At 35.0% G+C, this 24,120-nt stretch overlaps 1 protein-coding gene across 1 annotated transcript in view; it reads right to left on the bottom strand.

The window, feature by feature from the left end:
* The window catches only part of UGGT2 (UDP-glucose glycoprotein glucosyltransferase 2), a 586,709-nt gene that overhangs the window by 58,520 nt on the left and 504,069 nt on the right, over positions 1-24,120 (bottom strand). The window contains exons 27-34 of the mRNA XM_031934986.1: positions 21,299-21,488; positions 14,180-14,338; positions 13,752-13,837; positions 11,319-11,403; positions 7,603-7,688; positions 4,764-4,859; positions 3,526-3,610; positions 67-249 (exon numbers count right to left, since the gene is read on the bottom strand). Of these exons, the coding sequence (XP_031790846.1) occupies positions 67-249; positions 3,526-3,610; positions 4,764-4,859; positions 7,603-7,688; positions 11,319-11,403; positions 13,752-13,837; positions 14,180-14,338; positions 21,299-21,488 (970 nt within the window). The remainder of the gene's footprint in view (positions 1-66; positions 250-3,525; positions 3,611-4,763; positions 4,860-7,602; positions 7,689-11,318; positions 11,404-13,751; positions 13,838-14,179; positions 14,339-21,298; positions 21,489-24,120) is intronic.

The following is a 24,120-nucleotide window of genomic DNA, read 5'->3' as shown; positions in this document are numbered from 1 at the left end:
TTTCCATATTAAGACAAGTGTAAAAAATGTTTGAGTATTACTAAAAACAGTAGTTAATCTTATTACCTGGTCAGCATCAATAAAAATGATTTTGTCCACTGCTAGTGGGAAAAGAACATCAAGGAAAAGAATTTTGTAACCCCAAATAATCCTTTGTCTTTCAGTCTGTTGGCGAAGCCAACGGGGCCACCTATATTGAACTAGTTCATATTGGAATCCATATTCTTTAGCCATGTGAGGAATTACTTCCTAAAAAAACACACACAAAATCAAACAATATGTTCAAGAGAAAGTAGTTTTGCTTTAGAGAAAAAAGTTAACATTAAAAAGGTAAAGTTTCCTATAAATTGTTATCAATAGGCAAAATGTCTAAATACTACTTCTATAACATACTTATTAATGAGAAATATTAAAATGCTAACAAATGTGAAAACACAAGTATAAATAAAACTATGTAATTTAGTGTCACTAAAAATAAGTGCACTGTATTATTTAACAAACTTATTAATGGAAGGTAAATGTTCCCATACTTTTATTGTTAACATCTGACTTGAGAAAACTGACTTAAAAAAAAGCCTCTGGATCTTGGAACACCTACATATCAAATAGTTCATGTATATGTCAACAGGTTGATTGGTCAGAGATATAAAGATGAAGAGAGGATTCAAAAAACACAAAATAAGTTCTAAGCTGATAAATTAGATTCTATACAGGAGCTTCATGTTTGAGATATATTATTATTTAATTCAAGGTTTAAAAATATAAAATAGTGATTATGGTCTGAATATTTCATATTTGATTCACTCTCTTATAGGATTAGAAGTAGCTTATTCCCTGTTTAAAGCAGAAGCAGTTAATGAAATATACTGTGGGCTAAATTTAGTTCAAGAGCTCAAATATTTAGAGAATGAAAAAGGAGTTGGAAAAGATGAATAAATACAGAAATTTGCATTTTACCTCTTGATTCTTACTTGAAACTAGTTGCTAGTTATATGTTTAATTTTTTTCTCTGATTTTGTAAGAAAAATGTAGATTTAAAATATTTTTTTAAATGCAAGAAGCACCAATTTTATCTGTGAAATCTCGAAATTATGGGTACAACAGCTGCTAGGAGTCATTGTTTTGGTTTCAAAATAAAACAAAACATTCAGATAAATTAAAAAGAATATTTTTTCATCATTAAATATGTGTTAAAATATTCACTGAAACAGGCACTGTTCTAGGATCTAAGGGTACATCAGTGAACAAAAGAAATAAAAACTATGGCCTTCATGAGGCGTGTATTTTAGAGGAGGTAGGTAGACATAAACTATTAAGTTATCTACAGAAAAATAGTGCTTTGAAGAAAAATAAAAAGTGGGAATTATAGTTTGCACAGTGCTGTCAGAAAAGAATTATGCCTAAGTATGTATAATTTTAGCAAATATTTGAATGAAGAGAGGAGGTATGACTTTTCTAAACTGGTAGGAACAAATCTAAGGTACCTAGCGGCTTCTGTATCTGGCTGCTGGTTTACACAGATGTTTGAGTTTGTAAAACTCCAAAGCTACACTTCATGATTTGTGCACTTTTCTGAGTATATGTTATATTTCACTAAAAAGTTTTCAAAAGAAAAATTTTGAAAGAAACACATCACAAAAAGGAGGAAAATACTACTTCAAATACAGTATTTCTTTTGGCCATGCAGTGGAACAAGACTTTCTAATCCAGAAATTTTTAATTTATAGAATTAAATTTAATCCAGAAATTTCTAATCCAGCACTATTGTTCTGGTGAATAATATCTTTTCCTGCTAAGAGAACCTTTAGATTTTTCCATCTCTTTCTATTTAGGGTTAAATACTCCCTTATCAGTGTCTGACTACTAGGATAACATGTTAAAAATTAGAAAAATAGTATAACTTATTTTCTATACTTATGGGTTCTTTTGTTTTGTTTTGTTTTGTTTTGTTTTCCTACTGTCAAATCAGCATAGGAGGAGACACTGTTGGTGGTGGAGGGGAAATGGGCTGTCACATAAGGTTAAGCACCTGAGGTCTGAATGCCTGGGTTCAAATCTCAGCTGTGTTTCTAACTAGCTGTTTCATCTTAGGCCTATCCTACAAAGGATGATTCTTGCTCAAAGCAAAGTATGGCCCTTCACCTTATCTCCCAGGAAATATCCTCTACTCTTGGAATTTCCTGACTAATAAGCATGTCTATGTTTACCTGCAGACCTTGGACCACACTAGATATTGTATGCTGATGATGTTATCTGTAGTGAGGACCTTGGGCCACAAGGCATCAGTTCAACATCAGAAAGGGGTTAGAGGCTAAGGTTAGCCATGCAGGCTGTTAGCCAAGGCCACACAGCGATCCTTAATGAAAACTCTGGACCCCGAAGTTTGAATGAGCTTCCCTGATTGGCAACACTCCATAAGTACCCTCACACACTGTTGCTGGAAGAAATAAATGCTATCCACTGGGAGTGGATTCTACTGGGAGAGGACAATTGTTAACTTTGTGTCTGGTCTCCCTGGACCCTACCCTAAGCATCTCTTCCTTTTGCTGATTTTATTTGTGTCCTTTTGCTATAAAAACTGTGAGCATAGCTGTTTTCTGCAGTTCTATGAATCGTTCTAGTAAGTTATTGAATCTAAAAGTGGTCTCAGGTACCTCTCAACTGTGCAAGATAGTTATGTAATTTTTGAATCTCGGTTTTCTTATCACGTGGGATTGTTATGAAAAACAATTGAATAACGTCAGTTAAACACTTGGCATCATGCCTAGGAATATAAAGGTTTAAAGCATGCTTGCCTAGTTTTACTTCTGTTTTCCCACTGCTTTTTGGTCTAGAAAAAAAAAAAACTCATTTGAAATGGTGGTGAATGAGACACCAAATTGCTGTGGAGACACTAAATTTCATGGAATTTGATTATGCTGTAGGGAGAATAGGAAGAAACAGAGTATACTTTGTAGCAGGTGTATGGGGCCTCTGAGTAAAGGGTAATAGATGTTGATCACCTGAAATCTTCTAAATATAAAATGCCTCAGATCATGGTGCCCAGCAATCAATGCACTACACAGATGAAAGAGTTATTTTGTTTTCAGTACCGTAAAACTATTTTCTATGGTATAGGCATAGTCTTTGTATTTTCTTGATACTACTACTGTTTCTGCCTATCTTTGCAAAAATGACAGAATCTATTTCTCTTAATTGAAAATCTGTATATATTTTCCATTGCCAAATTGTATTCAATTATTCATTATCATGAAAAACTACTAGTCATTCTGATTTTGACTTTACTTGAAAATATACAGTCTTCTACTGTCCTCTCCTTTGAACATCTCTAAATAAAAAGTGCACAGAATTTTTCTTAAGCTACATAAAAATACTAAATACCATTTTAAAATTTATTAAAAAGTCTTTAAAATATACATTTCAAAAAGCTCATTCTGAAAAGAGAAATGTCATATAAACTTACAATGATACAAATAATTTACTATTCAAACATTAACCATTCTACAAAAAAAGCTAGGTACTTACTTTAAATGTCGGTGAGAGATAATTTTTTAGCAACCAGAATTTCACTGGTGTTTTGGTGTTACGCAAAACAGAAAGCATCATAATTCTGTATAAAAGAATATTAAACCCAACATATGTTAACAGTAACAGGAGTTCATATTTTTTTTAACCTTGAAGTGTTTTTTAAAATTTAATTTTAATTTTTTAAATTTCACTTTAAGTTCTGGGATACATGTGCAGAACATACAGGTTTGTTACACAGGTCTTTTTAAAGGCTTTTAAATAATTGAAGGTATGAATTAGAAGGTTTTCACAATGAAATGTGAAGAAACAAACTAAAATATGGTTTATCAAGTATGTAATGTGTAAGGATGAATACATATACATCATGGTAGCTTCATCTGGGCCCAGTTGTCTATGACTGTGTGATTAATAATAAGTCTGCAAACCCTGAAGAGCTGAATGATCTATCTATATTGACGAATTCACTGGATGGGTCAATTGGTTTGCTAACCTAAACCTCTGAATGGAAAGTATACAAATGAATCTAAAGTTCCATTTTAATGTATCACTGCTACACTTCAAGTATTTTTGAGTTATTCTCTGTGACCTTTCTATATTAACTGTTTAAAAATAGCCTTTTGTACTTTGCAATATGCATTTCTCCCCTCATTCCTTTCCTTTTTATAAAATAAGGTTTTCTTCACTGGAAAAGGATAATTTACTATAGTAAATTATATATATATATATATATATATATATATATATATATATAGTAAGTACTGTATATATAAAGTAAATATATATATATAGTGTGTGTCTATATATATATTCTTACCTATCCAAAATGTCTATTTGCTAGCCTTGAAGAAAACCAATTTTCCAAATCAAGCCAAACTCATGAAATTTCATATTTAAATATACTTACTTCACAATTTTAAGTAAAAAAAAAAAAAAAAAAAAAGCAAGGTGAAAAGTAAAGTAGTATGTTCTTTGTTACTATTTGGGTAAAAGGACTTAAAAAACTGAAATAAATAAATACATATACACACATATATATTTACGTGTGTGTGTGTGTATCTCTTTAGCAGGATGTAAAAATAATACTACGGGTTTCCTGTGAGAAAAGGAACTGAGTATCAAGGAAACAGAGGCGGGGATTTTTTTTTCCCCCAGTGTATATTCTTTTACTTTTTTTTGAAATTTGAACCATGTAAAATATTTCTTTTTCAAAATATAAAGTTAAAAAATATACCTACCTTAAAAAACGTTCATATAAATGACCAGAAGCAACTGAAAAAATGTTTAGGACATCTTTTTCCTTTTTGTCTTCTTTATGCAACCTTATTGTGAAACTTGGAATAAAAAAGTAATTGACATTTCTTAAACATACATATGGAAACGTTGTACGCCTAAATACTAAATATAAGCAATAAATACAGAAATGTATTTCAAAACAGTTAAGCTATAAACACTATATTTACAAACTAATATTAAAATATTTGACAATATCATTTGAAGCTTTATGAGTTTTTTTTTTAAATTTGCAATATGGAATATAATTATATTGTGCCTAGGTGAATAGGCTGTTATTTTTGAATTTCTGTGAGTTGCCAAAGGTTGTTTTCAGAACAAAGAATGAATTACAGCTGACATGGCCATATCTAGTGTACTGAAACTTTAAACAGGCCAATAATGAGGGAAGGACCAGAATGCAGAAGTGTGGAACTATAGCACAGCAAGAATGTATATGGTAACAGGGTAGGTGTCTGAGTGCTGCTGATGGGGCTCACCAACACTAAAATATTTTTAAACCACCATCTACAATTTGGAGCTCCTCTGACCAAGCAGATTTTCTCCTCCACGCAGGGTATGGAGTACCCTCTCGGTACTATGGATGATTTCCATGACAAAGAAAGCACTAGGGAGCCATGTCTACGCCCTGGTTTATATCATGGTAGCGTCATCTGGGCCCAGTTGTCATATACATTACCTTTTTGGAGTTAGATCACCTCCATTTCATTTTTGTATAGGCCCATTTCATATACAAAAATGACTGAATTTTTTATTTACAGTATTCATAAAGTACAAATTCATCTTTTTCTTCCTAAACATTTTAAAGCATTTTTATATAAACAAATATTTACAATGAATATAATTTGGTAAACAACTTACAGGCACCACTAAAGGTATGTTGCAAAATATAGATTGTTACAGATAGAAGTATTTTTCAAATCCTGTAATCTCCCAAATAAGAAAAGAAGTTGATTCAGTGGCAAGAAAGAATAATCATTCTAAGAACTAAAACTAAGATGAAAAAAGTCAAAGCATCATAAGACACACAATACTACGTATCTGGAGCAGTTAACGTCCCAAAAACTTACCATCTCTGTTTCTAACAAAGCATTTTGTTTTTGGTATCCTTTTTATATAGCAAGTGGCTATACCATAATTAAACAGTTATCTTCAATCATTCTTATCTCTACCTTCTAATTTTAATGGAAGCTCTTAGATGGATACTCTTAAAATTGCTCGGATTCTATTCCATTATCCCCTGTCAAACATACCTACCCTCCAAATCATCTCAATGAGTGGCCTCGATCCTTTCTCTATCAGTAACTTGTTCAAAGCACACACTGTGACGATAACATGATTTTTCTTTCCAAACAAGGACTCAACTATAGAAAAAGAGGCTTACACTGGGCAAAATCCAAAATGATGGAAGTGCTTTTGACTAGCATAACCAAATATGTTTAAGTTGTTGAACCTATTTTGGCTAACATTTCTATTTCTTATCTTTGATCAAAATGATTAATGGTTTGCCATCATAGCTCACATAGGGTTCAAATCTCTAAAATGGACATTCAAAGTTCTTAACAACGTGCATCTACAGGAGACAGCTTTTGTTTTTGCTCACCTAACATCTGTTCCCCTTCTAGTAACAACCTGGTATTTTGGGGGGAATCATTCCTCCTCCCATCTCATCCTATGAGGTTTAGTTGGGACAGGCCTTCCCACCAGTTCTAGAAGTAGGTGTATGACTCATGCTTGGTTATCAGAGTCACAGAAATCAGTTCAGTTTGGGACACATAGCTATAGCTGGACCCATGAATCAGCCTTGGAACTTTTACTGGAACTGTTTGGAAAGAGGCATTTTCCTTCCACTGGAAATAGTAAACTTTTAATTTTAAAAGTCTATCTTAAAATGGAGGAGACATAGAAAGAGTAGACCTAAGAGATGGAGAAAGACTGTATCCACACCACATCACCCAATGGCCAATGCCAGGGATACTCCTGGATTCTTTCGATATCTGAGTCAATGTATTCCTTACGTAGGTTTGTTTTTCGAGGCAGGGTCTCACTCTGTCACCCAGGCTGGAGTGCAGTGTTGCAATCTTGACTTACTGCAGCTTTGACCTCCCAGACTCAAGCAAACCTCCCCACCTCAGCCTTCTGAGTAACTGGAACTACAGATACATGCCACCATGACTAGAAAATTTTTAAACTTTTTGTAGATACAGGGTCTCGTTATGTTGCCCAGGCTAGCCTTGAACTCCTGGGTTCAAGCAATTCTCCTGTCATCACCTCTCAAAGTGTTAGGATTATAGGTGTGATTCACAACACCTGGCCTGTGTTCCTTTTTAAACTAACAATAAAACAGTATAGGTATCAATCTAACATAAACAGTCCCTACTATTTTCAAGTTGCAGCTAGCTAGGCTACTTTCTTTTCTTTGAGGAACATATCCAATATTTTTGCCTTCATGTAACTGCCTTCACTCAATCTTTAACTTTTGAAATCCTGTCTTGTCCTTTAAAACAGATCTTTGCTACACACTTCCTCAAGGAGTATTTCCTGAGGTTCCTTTTAAGTGGATACATAATTTTTCTCCATTGGTTTGTACAGTATTTTATTTTTCATCTGTCTTACAGCTCTAGTTTCCTATCTTGTACATAGTAGTAGCATTTATGTATTTATCTTATCCCTCCTAGATTAGAGGACCTTCACTTTACTTAAATTTTCACTACCTGTGAAACTTCCACATACTAGACTTCTGGATCGATCTAGCGATGTGTTAAAATATTCATTAGCAATTACCTTTTAATGGAATCCCATATTCCTTTTGTTTTTTCATCTTCATCAGTAAGGATATCTTCCTTAATTTTGCCTATTTCTTTTTTCACCTACATAGCAAGGCAAAAAAGATTAGAATTTGGCTGCTTTAATATCGTGCTGTATGGTTAGAAAGTGAAACATACTGGGCAAGATTACCCATAGAAATCTAAGATTGACAGTTGCAGTCAACCAAAGACAGGCAATATCTTCACACAACGTTGTAAACAATCTGGTTTTCAACTATCAATTCAACCTCTTTGTTCAGTTTCTTCGGTGGTTACTTCCATATTGCTAAATAATGTGCTTGCACTTGTGTTTACTAATTTATCAGCTTTAGGCATTATCTACTAGTATTTCTGAATTCAGAGTTTAGACATTATTTACTCTTTGTGATGACAGATGAATAGCTCACTTATTGTCATCATTCTCTTTCCCTATTTGTCTGGAAATTTTGGTAGTAATATGTTTATCTTCAGTTCTTCTACTGAGTATTTTTTGTCACTTTAAATAGTATCTAAATATCTTTTTTTATTCCCACAATCCCAACAGTCTCTTGTGTATAATCTGTTTATAAGGACACTACTATTTCTATGATTTCCTTCTATCTCCCAAACTTATATTAGTTAAACCTTGACTTTAGCATTTGTAAATATTGATAACATTTACATTTAGTTCAGTAAACATAATTGTATCTGTTGCATTTTGCTATGGTGATTCTAAAACTTGAAAATCAGTAAAAAGTGTTCATTATGACAATGTAAAAATTAACCATTGAAGAGTCAGAAAATCTGCTAAAACTCTATTTCCTCTGTACAGTTATAGTTTTAGTATAGTACAGCATAGTTACAGTTTCCTCCTATGGTCACCATGGCACTCCTAGGAGACTCTTGCTGGTTCAGATGAATTTTCCTTTCTTACATTCCACCAGCAGAGAACTATTTTTTTCCTGGAATTTCATTGTCGTTATTTTTTCTTGTGGGGAGATATATAAATATGTCTTCCTTATCACAGACATAATCTTTTCCAGTTTATTACTCATGTTATCTAATTGTCTGGAATTCCTGTCTACCTGAAGACATTTTTCTTAAAGTTCAACAATTAACTGTTTCTTTCTAGATTTTCCTTACACTGGTTTACAGATTAGTTTCACCATTTCTCGGACTACTGATCTTCTTTCTTGATCTTGATTTTCATCTTCATTGTACTGCCAAATGTCTCCAAGAAGGGGTATGAAAAATAATTTTTCTAAATCTTCATACTTCAGAAACTTTTTACCTTCACATTTGATTAAGAATTTGGCTAGATACAGAATCTTGGGTTCGAAATAATTTTCCTCAAAACACTGAAAGCTTTTGCTGTCTTTTAACAGCTAAGTATTTTGAAAATGAAATTCTGATGCTAGTGTTAAGTGTCATTCTGTTGCAGTTACGCACTTTTCTTTCTTAGTAGCTATTATCATCTTATATGGGCCATTTTCATTCATCCTACTTCATAATTTGTGGACTCTTTTGACATGAACATTTTTCTCTCTCAGCTTTAGGACACTTTCCCTCCTCCATCTTCTCTGTTGTTTCTGGAATTCCTCTTAGTAGGCTATTGGATTTCATAGTCTGATCCTCTATCTTGCTTATCTTTTCTCCTCCCTGTTTTTCTATCTTTTTACTATAATTCTGAGAAAGAGATGGTTAGGCGATAAAACTGTGTTATTAAAAAACAAACTGAAGGTGGTCGGGCGTGGTAGCTCATGCCTGTTATCCCAGCACTCTGGGAGGCCGAGGTGGGTGGATCACTCGAGGTCAAGAGTTTAAGACCAGCCTGGCCAACATAGTGAAACCCCACCTCTACTAAAAATACAAAAAATACACGCAAACACAAAAATTAGCCAGGCGTGGTAGCACATGCCTGTGGTCCCAGTTACTCAGGAGGCTGAGGCAGGAGGATCACTTGACCTTGGGAGATGGAGGCTGCAGTAAGCCAATATCGGGCCACTGCACTCCAGGGTGAGAAACAGAGCAAGACTCTGTCTCAAAACAAAAACAAACTACTGAAAGACCTAGGTATGGGTAGGTTGTAGAATATTTGTAACTGTTATCTTTCATCAATTCATAAAAATTCTTAGTCATTATTGCTTCAAATGTTACTTGTACCCCATTCTTTAATTATCTTTGAAATTCCATTTAGGTTAATTTTATTTATCCAACAAATACTCATAAAGTGCTTTATCTTATAACAGTCCTGTAAGGTATTCTACTGTCAACCCTATTTTACAGATGAGGAAATGAGACAGACAGAGATTAAGTAATCCATCCAAGGTCACATAGCTAGTGAGTGGCAGAGCCAGTTTTAAATCCACTACTGGTAATCTTAGACTTTCACACTAGCGTGTGTGTGTGTGTGTGTGTGTGTGTGTGTGTGTGTGTGTGTGACTGCTCTCTGCTATATTTTCTTTTTTTCCTGTCTCTGTTGCATTCAGTATACTTTTTCTGGCCTATCTCCCAACTTGCTAATTTTATCTGAAGGCATGTTCAACCTATCTACTGAATTATTAATTTTGGTATTGTATTACTCAGTTTCCAAAGTTCTACTTTAAAAAAATCTGATATACATGTTTTATAGTTTCATGTTCCCTGCAATTATTTTTAAACTCATCTTTAATTTCTTTTAAAAAAAGTACAGCTGTTTCAGAGGCTATTCTAATAATTCTAATATCTTGAGTCTTCGTGTATCGGTTTTGTTTCTTCTGGTTTTGTTGGTTGGTTAACTTTGACTATGAGTTGGCCTTTATACCAGAAAAACTTGATTTGCAGCTTAGGCTACTGTAATCTTATTCCAGAAATTTATGGACATCTCTTCTAGATACTTCTATATCCTATCAATCTGGAATGATTTTAGTACCAATTCAAGGTTCAGGATTCCCTGGCCTACTTAGCTGACACAAATTTGGGCGAAAAGACTATGAGGAATAATTTTTTATGTTTCATCCTTAGCCTGAAAATAGAGCTAGTTTATTGTAGAGAGGGTCTTCTAATAGATTATTTTATTTGGGTTTCTGGGTTTTAATTTTTGTTCCCTAACCCATCAAATTAAATAAAAATGGTAGTTAAAGCATGACAGAACAGAAAAATGTTCCCAGGTCAATAGTAGCTTCCTTGAGTCAAGAGAAGTTTCTGTGCTTGCTTATTTCACTAGACTCTTATTTTCCCTTTAATTTTGGTTTTTGTTTCCTTATTATCCTTATTATCAGTTCCTCATTGTTTTTAAGATTTTAAAAAACTTTTATCTAATATTTTCACTAGTTTTAAGCAGGAGGGTTGGTCCAAAAAAAATGTACTATCATTAAAAACTCCCTTTCTCTCCCTCTTCAAAAAACATCACCTTCTCTTTTTAGAACTAATTTTTCACTGCATGTTCCTGATCTCATCTCTAGGGTCCAATGTGTAACATTATTTGGCTACAGATAGATTTAGTAGATATATTTACAGTTATCACAATGTAAAAAAAAATCCTCTTGTATCTTCAAGTTCTGTTTTCCCTTGTGAACTAAATCCTCTTCTTTTTTTTTACTGCTGGAGTTCAAATATAACATTTTAGGTTGTAAAACTGTAAAGTTAGTTGTAAAATAAATCAATTAATTAAAAAACAAAGAAGATAATTCTTAATATTAAGAACAAAGCCTATAAAAAGCTCTGCCCACATACTTTTACTTCCAGTATCTTGCTTTTGAAGCTGTTTAATACAACAATGATATCTTCTAGGTCTGCTTGAGAGTCAGTTCCTTCATGCCTAAAAGTAGAAAAATGTGTCCATAATTAATTTAAGAACAGACATACAATTATAATGGCAGAAATAACAGAATAAACTCATTTTGCAATAAACATAAGTCCAAAATCACTAGTGCATATATCATGTTCTTCTGTTTCTATAGTCAATTAAGATATACTATAATATGCTGTAGTTTTTAAAATTATCCGATCAATGTTAACTTAGTACACATTAAAATTGTACAAAAGTAACTCATTAAATTCAACACCACCCAATCACTCTGAAAGTTCACATTATGGCTTATCTTTGCTGTTATATACCAAGGCTGTCACAAAACTAAAATCTTTCATATCCCTGATATATTGCAATGATAATTACAATTTTTTACACTTCAAAGTTGTTTACATATCAAAGGAATTCTACACTATCTAACTTTTTAATATCCACCAGTCATTTTCAAATGCCAAAATTTGAAATACATTGTTAAACTAATGAGACTGAAAATGTGTCTATCATGTCCATCTGCATCACTTGAATGTTTCCATTTTGTATTACATATAATGCAGTTTTTTCTCCCTTTTTCAAAATTGCTTAAACAAATACGGCGATTGTGTTCCAAAATTATTTTTTCAAACCATTCTCACTATGGACTAAAAAATTCTATCATATTTACAATAAAGTTGAATTTCGTTGAAAGGGAAGTAATTAGATGTCAAATCAGTAGCTACTTTTGAGATTTTATATATAATATATACTTTTAACATTTTTCCAAAATGAACACCTGGGGAGTCTAGCACTATCATGACTGACATGTCTTTGACTTTCTCTTACTCCCAATTCCTGAGCTCACGTGGTTAAACCAAAGTAGCAGGCAGAACTCTGTCCAACAATCACCATTAGAAAACAGAAAGAAGCCAGGTGTGATGGCTTACACCTGTAATCCCAGCACTTTGGGAGGCTGGGGTGGGAGAATCACTTGAGTCCAGGAGTTTGGGCACAATGTGTGTTACAATAAAAGATGCTCAATAAGTATTTATTGCAAGCAATGAAATCTAGGAATATTTATTAAGGGTATAAAAAAGACTTTATCAAGAGTTGGCAAACTATGGCCAGTAAACCAAATCAGGTTTATGGTCTATTTTTTTTAATAGCCCTAAGCTAAAAATGATTTTCACACTTTAAAATGATTGTTAAAAAAACGATTTTGACCAAAGACTACACGTGCTTTCAAATGAACATTACTTACTTACTTTGGCTCCTTACCAGAAAAGTGTGATGATCCCTGCTTTCTACTGATGAACAGGAAAATTTCTGTGCAAAACACCAATTCCAAACTGAATATGATCCAGGGATAATGGTGTTGTTATGTAAGATATAATGTATACTATATTGTCATTAAATGATCAATATGTCAATTATGCTGGTACAGGGAAAAGTCTAAGAGCCTGAATTTGTGGGTGCTGGCCTGGCACTGGGGCTGGGCAACAGCTTAGAGCTTCTGGGGTAGGCCTGGTGGTCGGGCAGGCTTGGAAACTGAATCTACCAGGCAGATTTGGAGCTTGGGGCTACAGAATCCGGCAGTTGAGTCTTCTGGTACCAGCATAAAGTTGGGGCTATGGGGCCTACCTGGCTTTGGGTTTTATTGGGGTAAGCATGGTTTTGGGGTCCAAGACAAAGTCTGGTGCTCACTTCCCTCTCCCTCCCCCAACTGGGTATCTCTCCAGTTGTGCTGTATCAGGTTGAGGAAGGAGTGATGTATGTAATGTAAAATTATCCTTTCTACACTCTTCAATGTGTCTTTCTTATTTCTGTGCTACACTGCACTGTTGTAATAGCTCACCTCCTTCCTTAGTTTTTATTAAGGTAGTTTCATGTGTGGAGTGCATAGCTGTTCAAATTGATGTTTCTGCAAGGGTATGAGCACCGGAATGTCTTATTTTGCTCTCTTGCTGATAATCAGACCTAACCCAGTAATTATTATTATTATTATTTTTTGAGACAGTCTTGCTCTCTGTCCCAGGCTGGAGTACAGTGGTGCAGTCTCCGCTCACTGTAACCTCCGCCTCCCAGGTTCAAGCAATTCTTGGGCCTCAGTCTTCCGAATAGCTGAAGTTACAGGTGTGTGCCACCATGCCTCGCAAATTTTTGTATTTTTAGGAGAGACAGGGTTTTCCCATGTTGGTCGGGCAGGTCAACTCCTGGCCTCCAGTGATCTGCCTGCCTCGGCCTCCCAAAGTGTTCGGATTACAGACTTGAGCCACTGCGCCAGGCCAATCTTAACATTTTAATTGTTGTTTTGATGATCTTGGTTGTATTACACTAAAAACATATTTATGTGTAAAAATTTAAAAGCAGTCCGCATAACTCACCCAATTATTTGATAAATATCTTCAGATTTTCCTTGGTGTAACCTCAGTATCCAAGCACCTGGGTTTGCTTTTAATTGAAAATACCCCTTTTAAGATGAGAAAAAAATAATCATTGAGTAATATGACTAAAAACCATCTAATTGTTCATGAATACATGAATGATCCAAGAAAGTATTTACTAACTGTAGAATGAATAAATTCTATAAATCAATTCCAAGTAAAGAGATTTTATAATAACCTGTTAAAAGAATATTACGAAAGTATGATTTTCCCCATTTTTGTTTTATTTATCTTATTCAAAGATTCAATTTTGTTTTCTGCAAACTGTTCAGCAACAGCAGAATAAATATTATTTCATTTTACTCTTAGGAAAACAGAGAATTTCACCAAAACATCAAATTAAATATCATCAATTAAATAATACTTACATGACTGGCCATCACTATTGTATCAACCACAGCTGGTTTATTTTTTGTGCCTAGTGTTAACTGCAGACCCCAAGGAGGCTGTTCTGTCACTTTATCAAAGCAATGTCCTTCGAGTAGTAAGTATTCTAGTTCATATTCTGCTGTAACAGTTTTCTCAGTCTGTGGAGGAAGTATGTGATTGTTTCTGGTGTTAGTAAAACTCAAAAAACAAAATTTTGAAAAAAATAAATGTGATTATTTTAATACTGGCCAATGTATTTTGGTGGGTAACTTCAAGTCTTTCTTTTACACATCAGTGAATTTATGAGTTGAACTGATTTCTTCAAGACAAAAAGCTTATGATAAACTTTTTCTTTTTCATGACATCAGCTTTACCTGAACCTCATGATATATGCACCAATATAACCAAGTAGGAAAGACATGAACATTAGATTTAGATGGGAAATTCCTTAAAGAATCTGCTTCAGTTTGCTATTGTCCTGAAGCTACCACTTCAGACTTAGCAAGAAAGCTAACTTACTATCTATTGGCTTTCCTGTAATTAAAAAAATTAATGTCTATAATCAACTAATTATAAATTGATCAATATAATTCATTTTTAAAGTTAATTTTAAAAAATTAATAAAAATTAATTTCCACTTCCCAAGTGGAAAGAAGAAAAAACAGAATGCACCTCAACAGAATAAATACTAATATAAACATCAACACACTGACTTCTATTTCTTGTCTTCATAAAATTTTTTATAAGTAACCTGCCTTTTCATTAAACATGGTTTTCTAAGAACATGTCTCTGCCTCTATAAACATCTTTTAAAATGGCTGGATATTCCAATTGTTTCTGGATTTTTCTCTGTTGCAAATGTTACGATAAATACTTTCAATATACACCTTTTTCTCTACTTCATATGAATAGCATAACTAAACATGAAAATAAATCAAACAGTAAGTGATTTTCACAGATTGAGAATTCTGTTAAGATTAAAGACAGTGATGTTACCTACATTTAATCTTATTTCACCATATTAGGTTTTCAACACTATTGTTTAGTGTGTTTAGGATATAGAGTATTTGGATATACTCTGTATTGTATAGTTGTTTTCCTTGACTGCAATTATCTCAGAAATAATAATTACAATATTTGTTTATAGCATTTCCTTTGTTTTTTTTTTTTTTCTTTTTTTTTTTTAGATGGAGTCTCACACTCTCGCCCAGGCTGGAGTGTGGTAGCGCCAGGTCGGCTCACTGCAAGCTCTGCCTCCCAGGTTCACGCCATTCTCCTGCCTCAGTCTCCCAAGTAACTGGGACTACAGGTGCCCACCACCACACCTGGCTAATTTTTTGTATTTTTTTAGTAGAGACGCGGTTTCACTGTATTAGCCAGGATGGTCTCGATCTCCTGACCTTGTGATCTGCCCGCCTCGGCCTCCCAAAGTGCTGGGATTACAGGCGTGAGCCACCGTGCCCAGCCTACAGCATTTCTTTCTTGATTCCTGTTCTTCTTTTACTGGTTTTAAGAACAAAAATTTAGTACCTTCTCTGAAGACAGTATTTGTTTCAACAACTTTAGCTGAATTCTGAATTAGTTGTTGAATTACTATTCTAGGGATGAATTTTATATAACTTATTAACCTATATCCAGAGTCTTTACAGCAATTTACTTGACTGGAAAGATTTTCATTGGATAGTCTCAGAATAATATGAGAATGTTAAAAATTAGAAAAAGATTGCAGAGATCATGTAGTTCAACATCCTCACTTTACAGACAAGGAAGCTATACACCAAAGTGACTGTAAAGCTCAATTATTTTATTATGAATTAGGTACTAGGAAAGAATCTAAATACACTTACCCAGTTTGTGAATAATAGTATCTTCTTAATTTTATAATATATTAATGTGAAAATTTCTCTTGTTCCTATAGATTTATATAACAGACTTCAATTCTGTTGACTTATTCAAACCACAACATAAAAACACAGCCAATTCCTTTTCCAAAGGGTTCTTTCTAGTGAATATTTTAAGTTTTCAGAGGTGATTTAAGTTAAATTAGCTCCTATTTTCAAAACTCATTTATTTATTTATTTATTTGTTTGTTTGTTTGTTTGAGACAGGGTCTCACTCTGTCACCCAGGCTGGACACAGTGGCACGATCTTGGCTCACTGCAACATCCATCTCCCAGGCTTAAGCGATTCTCCCACCTCAGCCTCCCAAGTAGCTGGGATTACAGGAACAGGCCACCACTCCCAGCTAATTTTTTGTAGTTTTAGTAGAGATGGGGTTTCACCATGTTGGCCAGACTGATCTCGAACTCCTGACGTCAAGTGATCTTGGCCTACCAAAGCGCTGAGATTATAGGTGTGAGCCACTACGTCTGTGGCCACAAAGCTCATTTTTAGCAAAAATATGAAAGTTAGTGATCTTTTTTGATGCTTATGTTTCAATCTTCCATTTATATTTTTATTTTCTGTTATAAATATTAATTGTTGATACCAGACGTAAATTTAATACCTTTCAAATATAACCTTGAGAATGTATTAATTTTTCTTTTTTTTAATTATATTTTAAGTTCTGGGGTACATGTGCAGAATGTGCAGGTTTGTTACATAGGTAAACACATGTCATGGTGGTTTGCTGCACCCATCAACCTGTTATCTACATTAGGTATTTCTCCTAATGCTATTTCTTCCCCTAGCCCCTCCGCCCCGCAACAGGCCCCAGCCTGTGATGTTCCCCCCACTGTGTCCATGGAACATATTAATTTTTCTAATAGGACATTAATTGTATTGTTCTTCTGTGGCTGAATAGCTAAGTGTCTTCCTTTAAGAAAAGGTTAAGTTTAATAATACACATTAACATTTGGGTTTGTTAACAATTGTCTGTAAATATGTTAATCTAGTATTTTTGTTGCCATTGAATGTGATTTTGTGTAACTGCAGACACATTTTCCCAAGTTATTAATAGCAAAGCCATAACATATATCTTGATGTGTGATCTGAACTCTGACAAGCTATCTGATAGTGGAGATGGATAAATGACAGCACATCTTTTTCTTGAATCTTATCTTAAGGCATGTGAAGGCTGAACTTAATGACTTTAGTGCAGTCTGAACTTTAAGAAACTATTCAGGACTCTGGGCAAAAATCCAAGAAAAAGTTAAAGTAAGGAATTCATTTTAGATAATTAGGTGGCTTGAGGCATATAAGGTACAGTAGTCTTCCTTTATCTGTGGTTTCTCTGTACGGTTTCAGTTACCCTTAGTCAACCATGGTCCAAAAATACGTGGAAAATTCCAGAAATAAACAACTCATAAGTTTTAAACTGTGCACTGAGTATTGTAATAAAATCTTGCATGACAGTGCTTGTGTTCAAGGAACCATTACTTCATTTAGAGACCCCAAAGCACAAGAGTAGAGGATGATGACCTACTTTTATAATTGTTCTATTATTAGTTATTAAGGTTAATCTCTACTGTGCCTAATTTACGAATTAAATCTTATCATAGGTAGGTATGTATATAAAAAAAAAAACAAAACATGGCCGGGCGCAGTGGTTCACGATTGTAATCTCGGCACTTTGGGAGGCTGAGGTGGGTGCATCACGAGGTCAGGAGATCAAGGCCATCCTGGCTAACACAGTGGTCTCTACTAAAAATACAAAGAATAAGCTGGGTATGGTAGTGGGCGCCTGCAGTCCCAGCTACTGCGGGCAGGGGGCAGCAGCTGAGGCAGGAAAATGGCGTGAACCCAGGAGGCGTAGCTTGCAGTGAGCTGAGATTGCACCACTGCACTCCAGCCTGGGTGACAGAAAGCAAGACTCTGTCTCAAAACAAAACAAAACACAAAACAAAACAATGTATATAAGGTTAGGTACTGTGTGTGTTTTCAGGTATCCACTGAGTGGGTTGGGGGATCTTAGAACAAATCCCTTGTGGATTAAGAGAGACTTCTAAAGTACAACTCTTCTGATATATAGATTTCCAAGTTAGTTAAGGTTTGGTTTAAATTTCTAAGTTTTGCAGAAGGGACAGAACTCTTCACTGCAAATGTGACCTTTTCCCAAATTTTGTAAGTGTTTGATGAGAGATATAAATTTCATATATTATGCACTGAGAGAATAAACTGAGCCTAAGATGAACTGTGTTCATCTAATTTATAATATAGCATTATTTAGGATCTATACCATATCTCTGGCAATCAAACAGAATTTCTTTCACAATTATATTTGTAATGAATATATCAATAAATATCAATAAAACTGATATCAAAATTATTTATGTTTCAGAAGGGTTAATGCATTTTTCTGTGAATTCTTTTTAACAGAATTCACAGAATTTCCTATTTCCTGTTAGCAATCTGTTATTTATTGCATATTCTCTTCCCTTGGTAACCACCATTGTTGTTTCAGGTGTTTTGATATCTTTCAGACCTATGCTGTGATAAAATATAATTAGAGAGTCTTTGGATGCAGTTCTTACAATAATTGCTGAGAATAGCAACACATCTGAACTCCAGGTAAAAGTAACTATCTCACTTTTAGCTTTTTTTTTTTTTTTTTTTTTTGAGACAGAATCTCGCTTGTCGCCCAGGCTGGAGTGCTGTGGCACAATCTTGGCTCACTGCAACCTCCACCTCCCGGATTCAAGTAATTCTCCTGCTCAGCCTCCTGAGTAGCTGGGATTACAGGTGTGCACCACCACGCCCGGCTAATTTTTGTATTTTTAGTAGAGACGGGGTTTCACCATGTTGGTCAGACTGGTCTCAAACTCCTGACCTCATGATCCGCCTTGGCCTCCCAAAGTGCTGGGATTACAGGTGTGAGCCACCGTGCCTGGCCTAGCTTTCTTAATCATTGTCACCTTTAATTATGGAATTGATGCTGGTTGTGCAATAATGTCAATGTAGTGACAATCATGTGAACAAAGTCCTGACAATGGAGAATTTTCCCAGATCAAGTTTCCTCCAGGTGTTTGTATACTGTTTGGGAATTAGGTGTAACCAGGAATATTTGCACAAGTTACTATATGGTGGTAAATATCTCATTGCTAGTCTCATTTTTGTCAGGATGTACACACTTTTCCCCTTTATCTAAAAATCCTTTCTACTATACCAAATGCCTCTGTTATTTTTCAGGATGCTTGCAGAATATTTTAAGCATGTATAGCACACAATGAAAAAGATGAGCCTGAGGTGTAGTTAACTTTTACAGACGCTAGAATTTATAATCTCCTTTTGTATATTCACCTAAAACTATGAAAACACAGGAAATTTTCCTTCATCCTAGTCTTCTAACTTCAGAGTCAGAGCTAGTGTTCATCTGAACACCTTCTAAAAAGATGCTATTAGATTTGACACTCACTACAAAAAAAAAGTTTTAGTTAATCTCCATCAGCTGTTGAATACCTGCTGAAATTTTCACTAGCAGACTCAATTTAAAATCTTTTCTAAGCTGTACTAATTTCTCCCACTACAAACACTTCACACTTTTGGATAGGGTGTTTAAAAGTTACCTTATTGAGTATATTGCCGTACTCTCTTCATGAAGAATTCCAGACTCTGTTAAGAGATCTGACTGATCATGGAAAAAACAGTGATTTTTTTTTTTTCACTTCTTATAAGATTCATTTGTTAACTTTTTCTCATTAATGCTATTAGTTTGCTGCTTTTTCTCTAAATTTGAAGGACTGATATTAGATGATGGTTATGACTGAGTTTTAGGTTTTTAGGTGGGTCCAGTTGGGAATGATGGGGAATATGTTCCAGAAAAGTGATTTAGGATCCTACAGAATCCACACACGAGCGGATCAAAATAAACTTTCCTAGAAGGAAAATCATTAGGCAAAAGGTAACGCATATGCATGAGAAATAAACATTATAAACAATCTTAACCAAATTATTACAGGTAAATGTTTATGCTTTGGTCAAGGCAATGGCTATATTCTATAGGAGGTATCAGACACAAAGAGTTGGAAATAGGTCAGAGGGATGACAATGAGGAGAAAGAAGTATTTTTTCCTCATTTTTTGGATACCAAGTGATATGGTTTGGCTCTGTGTACCCACCCAGATCTCATGTCTAACTGTAATCCCCACGTGTCAGGGGAGGGGCTTGGTGGGAAGTGACTGGATCATGGGGGAGATTTCCCCCTTGCTGTTCTCATAGTAGTGAGTACTCATGATGTCTGATAGTGTAAAAGTGTGTGGCACTTCCCTCACTCCTGCTGTCATGTGAGCCGTGCCTGGCTTCCCCTTCCACCATGATGCCATGTGTTTCTAGAGACCTCCCTAGCCATGTGAAACTATGAGTTAATTAAGCCTCTTTTCTTCTTAAATTACCCAGTCTCACACAGTTCTTTATAGCAGTGTGAAAACAGACCAACACACATATCTTAAATTCTTCTAAAATGCTTCCCTTTTTTGTGGTTTCTGAATTCCTTTTCTCATTCTGAATTCAATGTTTAAAAGACTCAGTTTAATACTTTCTTTCTGTGCTGTGAATTACAACAACTGAGGCAGAGAATTCTGACTACTCACTAGACAAGGGTCATATAGGGGTGATGAGAAGGAGGTATACCTGGCCTGCAGTATACCGCAAATTTCGTTTCCTACTTTCTACCCTAATCTAGTCAGGACTACTTTCTCTGGCTATGAGCTATGAGGCAAAACAAAAAAACAAAAAAATAAAAAAATAAAAACAGACAAACAAAAAAAAAAACAAAACCAACAACAACGAAACAGTTTCGGGTGAAATTTGCTCTCTGAGTTAAAAACTAAACTTCAAGAGCAAAATAAGTAATTAATGGTGTTGTACTAAGCTGCCAAGTGTTCCTCTCCATATTTTTGACATTGCTCATCTTAGAGAAGTATCTTTGTAAGTAAGTAGTCTGAGGCAAAAAGAAAGAAAAAAAAGGTAAAGACACCTAGGAACTTGGAAAATTAGAGAAGCTGAATTTGGAAATTAGAAAAACTTAAAAATCAAAGGAAAGACTGGATCAGGACCTAGAACATAAAAAAGAATATTCTGGTAAACATTCATAGTATGATCGCTCACTTGCTACAATTGTAATAGCTGATAAGAATTTATTCTGTTTCTCTCTCTTTATATGACTATACACAATAACTTACATTCTTTAAGTGAATATTATCAAGGTCACAGTTGCTGTGTACTGTTTCAACCAACCAGCCTTCTGGAGTAATCATGTTGAGGGTTAGGAGGGGTGATTCAGGAATATCCAAAAATTTTGCCACTGGTCCCAGAGAAGAAACATCATTAGCCCCTGACATCAGTTCCGGTTCCAGAACAAAACGATAAAAGCTGTTAATAAAACATAAAAATACATAATGTGACCAAAACTGAGATTTTTCTTCTAAAATATTTTTAAAATTGAAAATGACTTAATGATCTGACCAGAAATCTACAAACAAAAACACTAAAACACATTATACCACAAGAGTTAATGCTTGTAAGAAATAGACAATCATTATTCTGTTGACACTACTATCTAAGTCTGTGTATATTATCTACCAATGTTAACTATTCCTTAATGAACATGATTAGAATCCCTTTAAAATATACCTGACTTATGCAGGTTCTAATAGTTTATGATCTGTTATTGTATTACGATTTGTATGCATCCTCCTTCAAAGCCGACCACGGTCTATTTTTCAGCTATTTTATTAACTTTTACCACCACTAATAATATGAAGAGAAATGACAGGAAACAAGTGAAATTCAAGCTGAAATTCTAGCACCAATTTTAAAAGCTCAACTAAAAACAAACAGGATTAAGTTGAAAGCAACTGCTTAACAGCACTTTTAGATTTAACTTCAGTTTTGCTATATTTTATTTTACTTTTTTATTATTATACTTTAAGTTCTAGGGTACATGTGCATAACGTGCAGGTGTGTTACATATGTATACTTGTGCCATGTTGGTGTGCTGCACCCATCAACTCATCAGCACCCATCAACTCGTCATTTACATCAGGTATAACTCCCAATGCAATCCCTCCCCGCTCCCCCCTCCCCATGATAGGCCCCGGTGTGTGATGTTCCCCTTCCCGAGTCCAAGTGGTCTCATTGTTCAGTTCCCACCTATGAGTGAGAACATGCGGTGTTTGGTGTTCTGTTCTTGCAACAGTTTGCTGAGAACGGTGGTTTCCAGCTGCATCCATGTCCCTACAAAGGACATGAACTCATCCTTCTTTACGGCTGCATAGTATTCCATGGTGTATATGTGCCACATTTTCTTAATCCAGTCTGTCACTGATGGACATTTGGGCTGATTCCAAGTCTTTGCTATTGTGAATAGTGCCGCAATAAACATACGTGTGCATGTGTCTCTATAGCAGCATGATTTATGATCCTTTGGGTATATACCCAGTAATGGGATGGCTGGGTCATATGGTACATCTAGTTCTAGATCCTTGAGGAATCGCCATACTGTTTTCCATAATGGTTGAACTAGTTTACAGTCCCACCAACAGTGTAAAAGTATTCCTTATTTCTCCACATCCTCTCTAGCACCTATTGTTTCCTGACTTTTTAATGATTGCCATTCTCACTGGTGTGAGATGGTATCTCATTGTGGTTTTGATTTGCATTTCTCTGATGGTGAGTGATGATGACCATTTTTTCATGTGTCTGTTGGCTGTATGAATGTCTTCTTTTGAGAAATGTCTGTTCATATCCTTTGCCCACTTTTTCATGGGGTTGTTTTTTTCTTGTAAATTTTTTTGAGTTCTTTGTAGGTTCTGGATATTAGCCCTTTGTCAGATGAGTAGATTGCAAAAATTTTCTCCCATTCTGTAGGTTGCCTTTTCACTCTGATGGTAGTTTCTTTTGCTCTGCAGAAGCTCTTTAGTTTAATTAGATCTCATTTGTCAATTTTGGCTTTTGCTGCCATTGCTTTTGGTGTTTTAGACATGAAGTCCTTGCCCATGCCTATGTCCTGAATGGTACCACCTAGGTTTTCTTCTAGGGTTTTTATGGTATTAGGCCTAACATTTAAGTCTCTAATCCATCTTGAATTAATCTTCGTATAAGGAGTAAGGAAAGGATCCAGTTTCAGCTTTCTTCTTATGGCTAGCCAATTTTCCCAGCACCATTTATTAAATAGGGAATCCTTTCCCCATTTCTTGTTTTTCTCAGGTTTGTTAAAGATCAGATGGCTGTAGATGTGTGGTTATATTTCTGAGGACTCTGTTCTGTTCCATTGGTCTATATCTCTGTTTTGGTACCAGCACCATGCTGTTTTGGTTACTGTAGCCTTGTAGTATAGTTTGAAGTCAGGTAGCGTGATGCCTCCAGCTTTGTTCTTTTGACTTAGGATTGTCTTGGCAATGCTAGCTCTTTTTTGGTTCCATATGAACTTTAAAGCAGTTTTTTCCAATTCTGTGAAGAAACACATTGGTAGCTTTATGGGGATGGCATTGAATCTATAAATGACCTTGGGCAGTATGGCCATTTTCACAATATTGATTCTTCCTATCCATGAGCATGGTATGTTCTTCTATTTGTTTGTGTCCTCTTTGATTTCACTGAGCAGTGGTTTGTAGTTCTCCTTGAAGAGGTCCTTTACATCCCTTGTAAGTTGGATTCCTAGGTATTTTATTCTCTTTGAAGCAATTGTGAATGGAAGTTCATTCATGATTTGGCTGTTTGTTACTGGCGTAAAAGAATGCTTGTGATTTTTGCACATTAATTTTGTATCCTGAGACTTTGCTGAAGTTGCTTATCAGCTTAAGGAGATTTTGGGCTGAGACAATGGGGTTTTCTAAATATACAATCATGTCATCTGCAAACAGGGACAATTTGACTTTTTTCCTAACTGAATACCCTTGATTTCTTTCTCTTGCCTGATTGCCCTAGCCAGAACTTCCAACACTATGTTGAATAGGAGTGGTGAGAGAGGGCATCCCTGTCTTGTGCCAGTTTTCAAAGGGAA

Source organism: Piliocolobus tephrosceles, chromosome X (genome assembly GCF_002776525.5).
Source record: "Piliocolobus tephrosceles isolate RC106 chromosome X, ASM277652v3, whole genome shotgun sequence".
Lineage (NCBI taxonomy): Eukaryota > Metazoa > Chordata > Mammalia > Primates > Cercopithecidae > Piliocolobus > Piliocolobus tephrosceles.
This window is presented reverse-complemented; position numbering and strand designations above follow the sequence as displayed.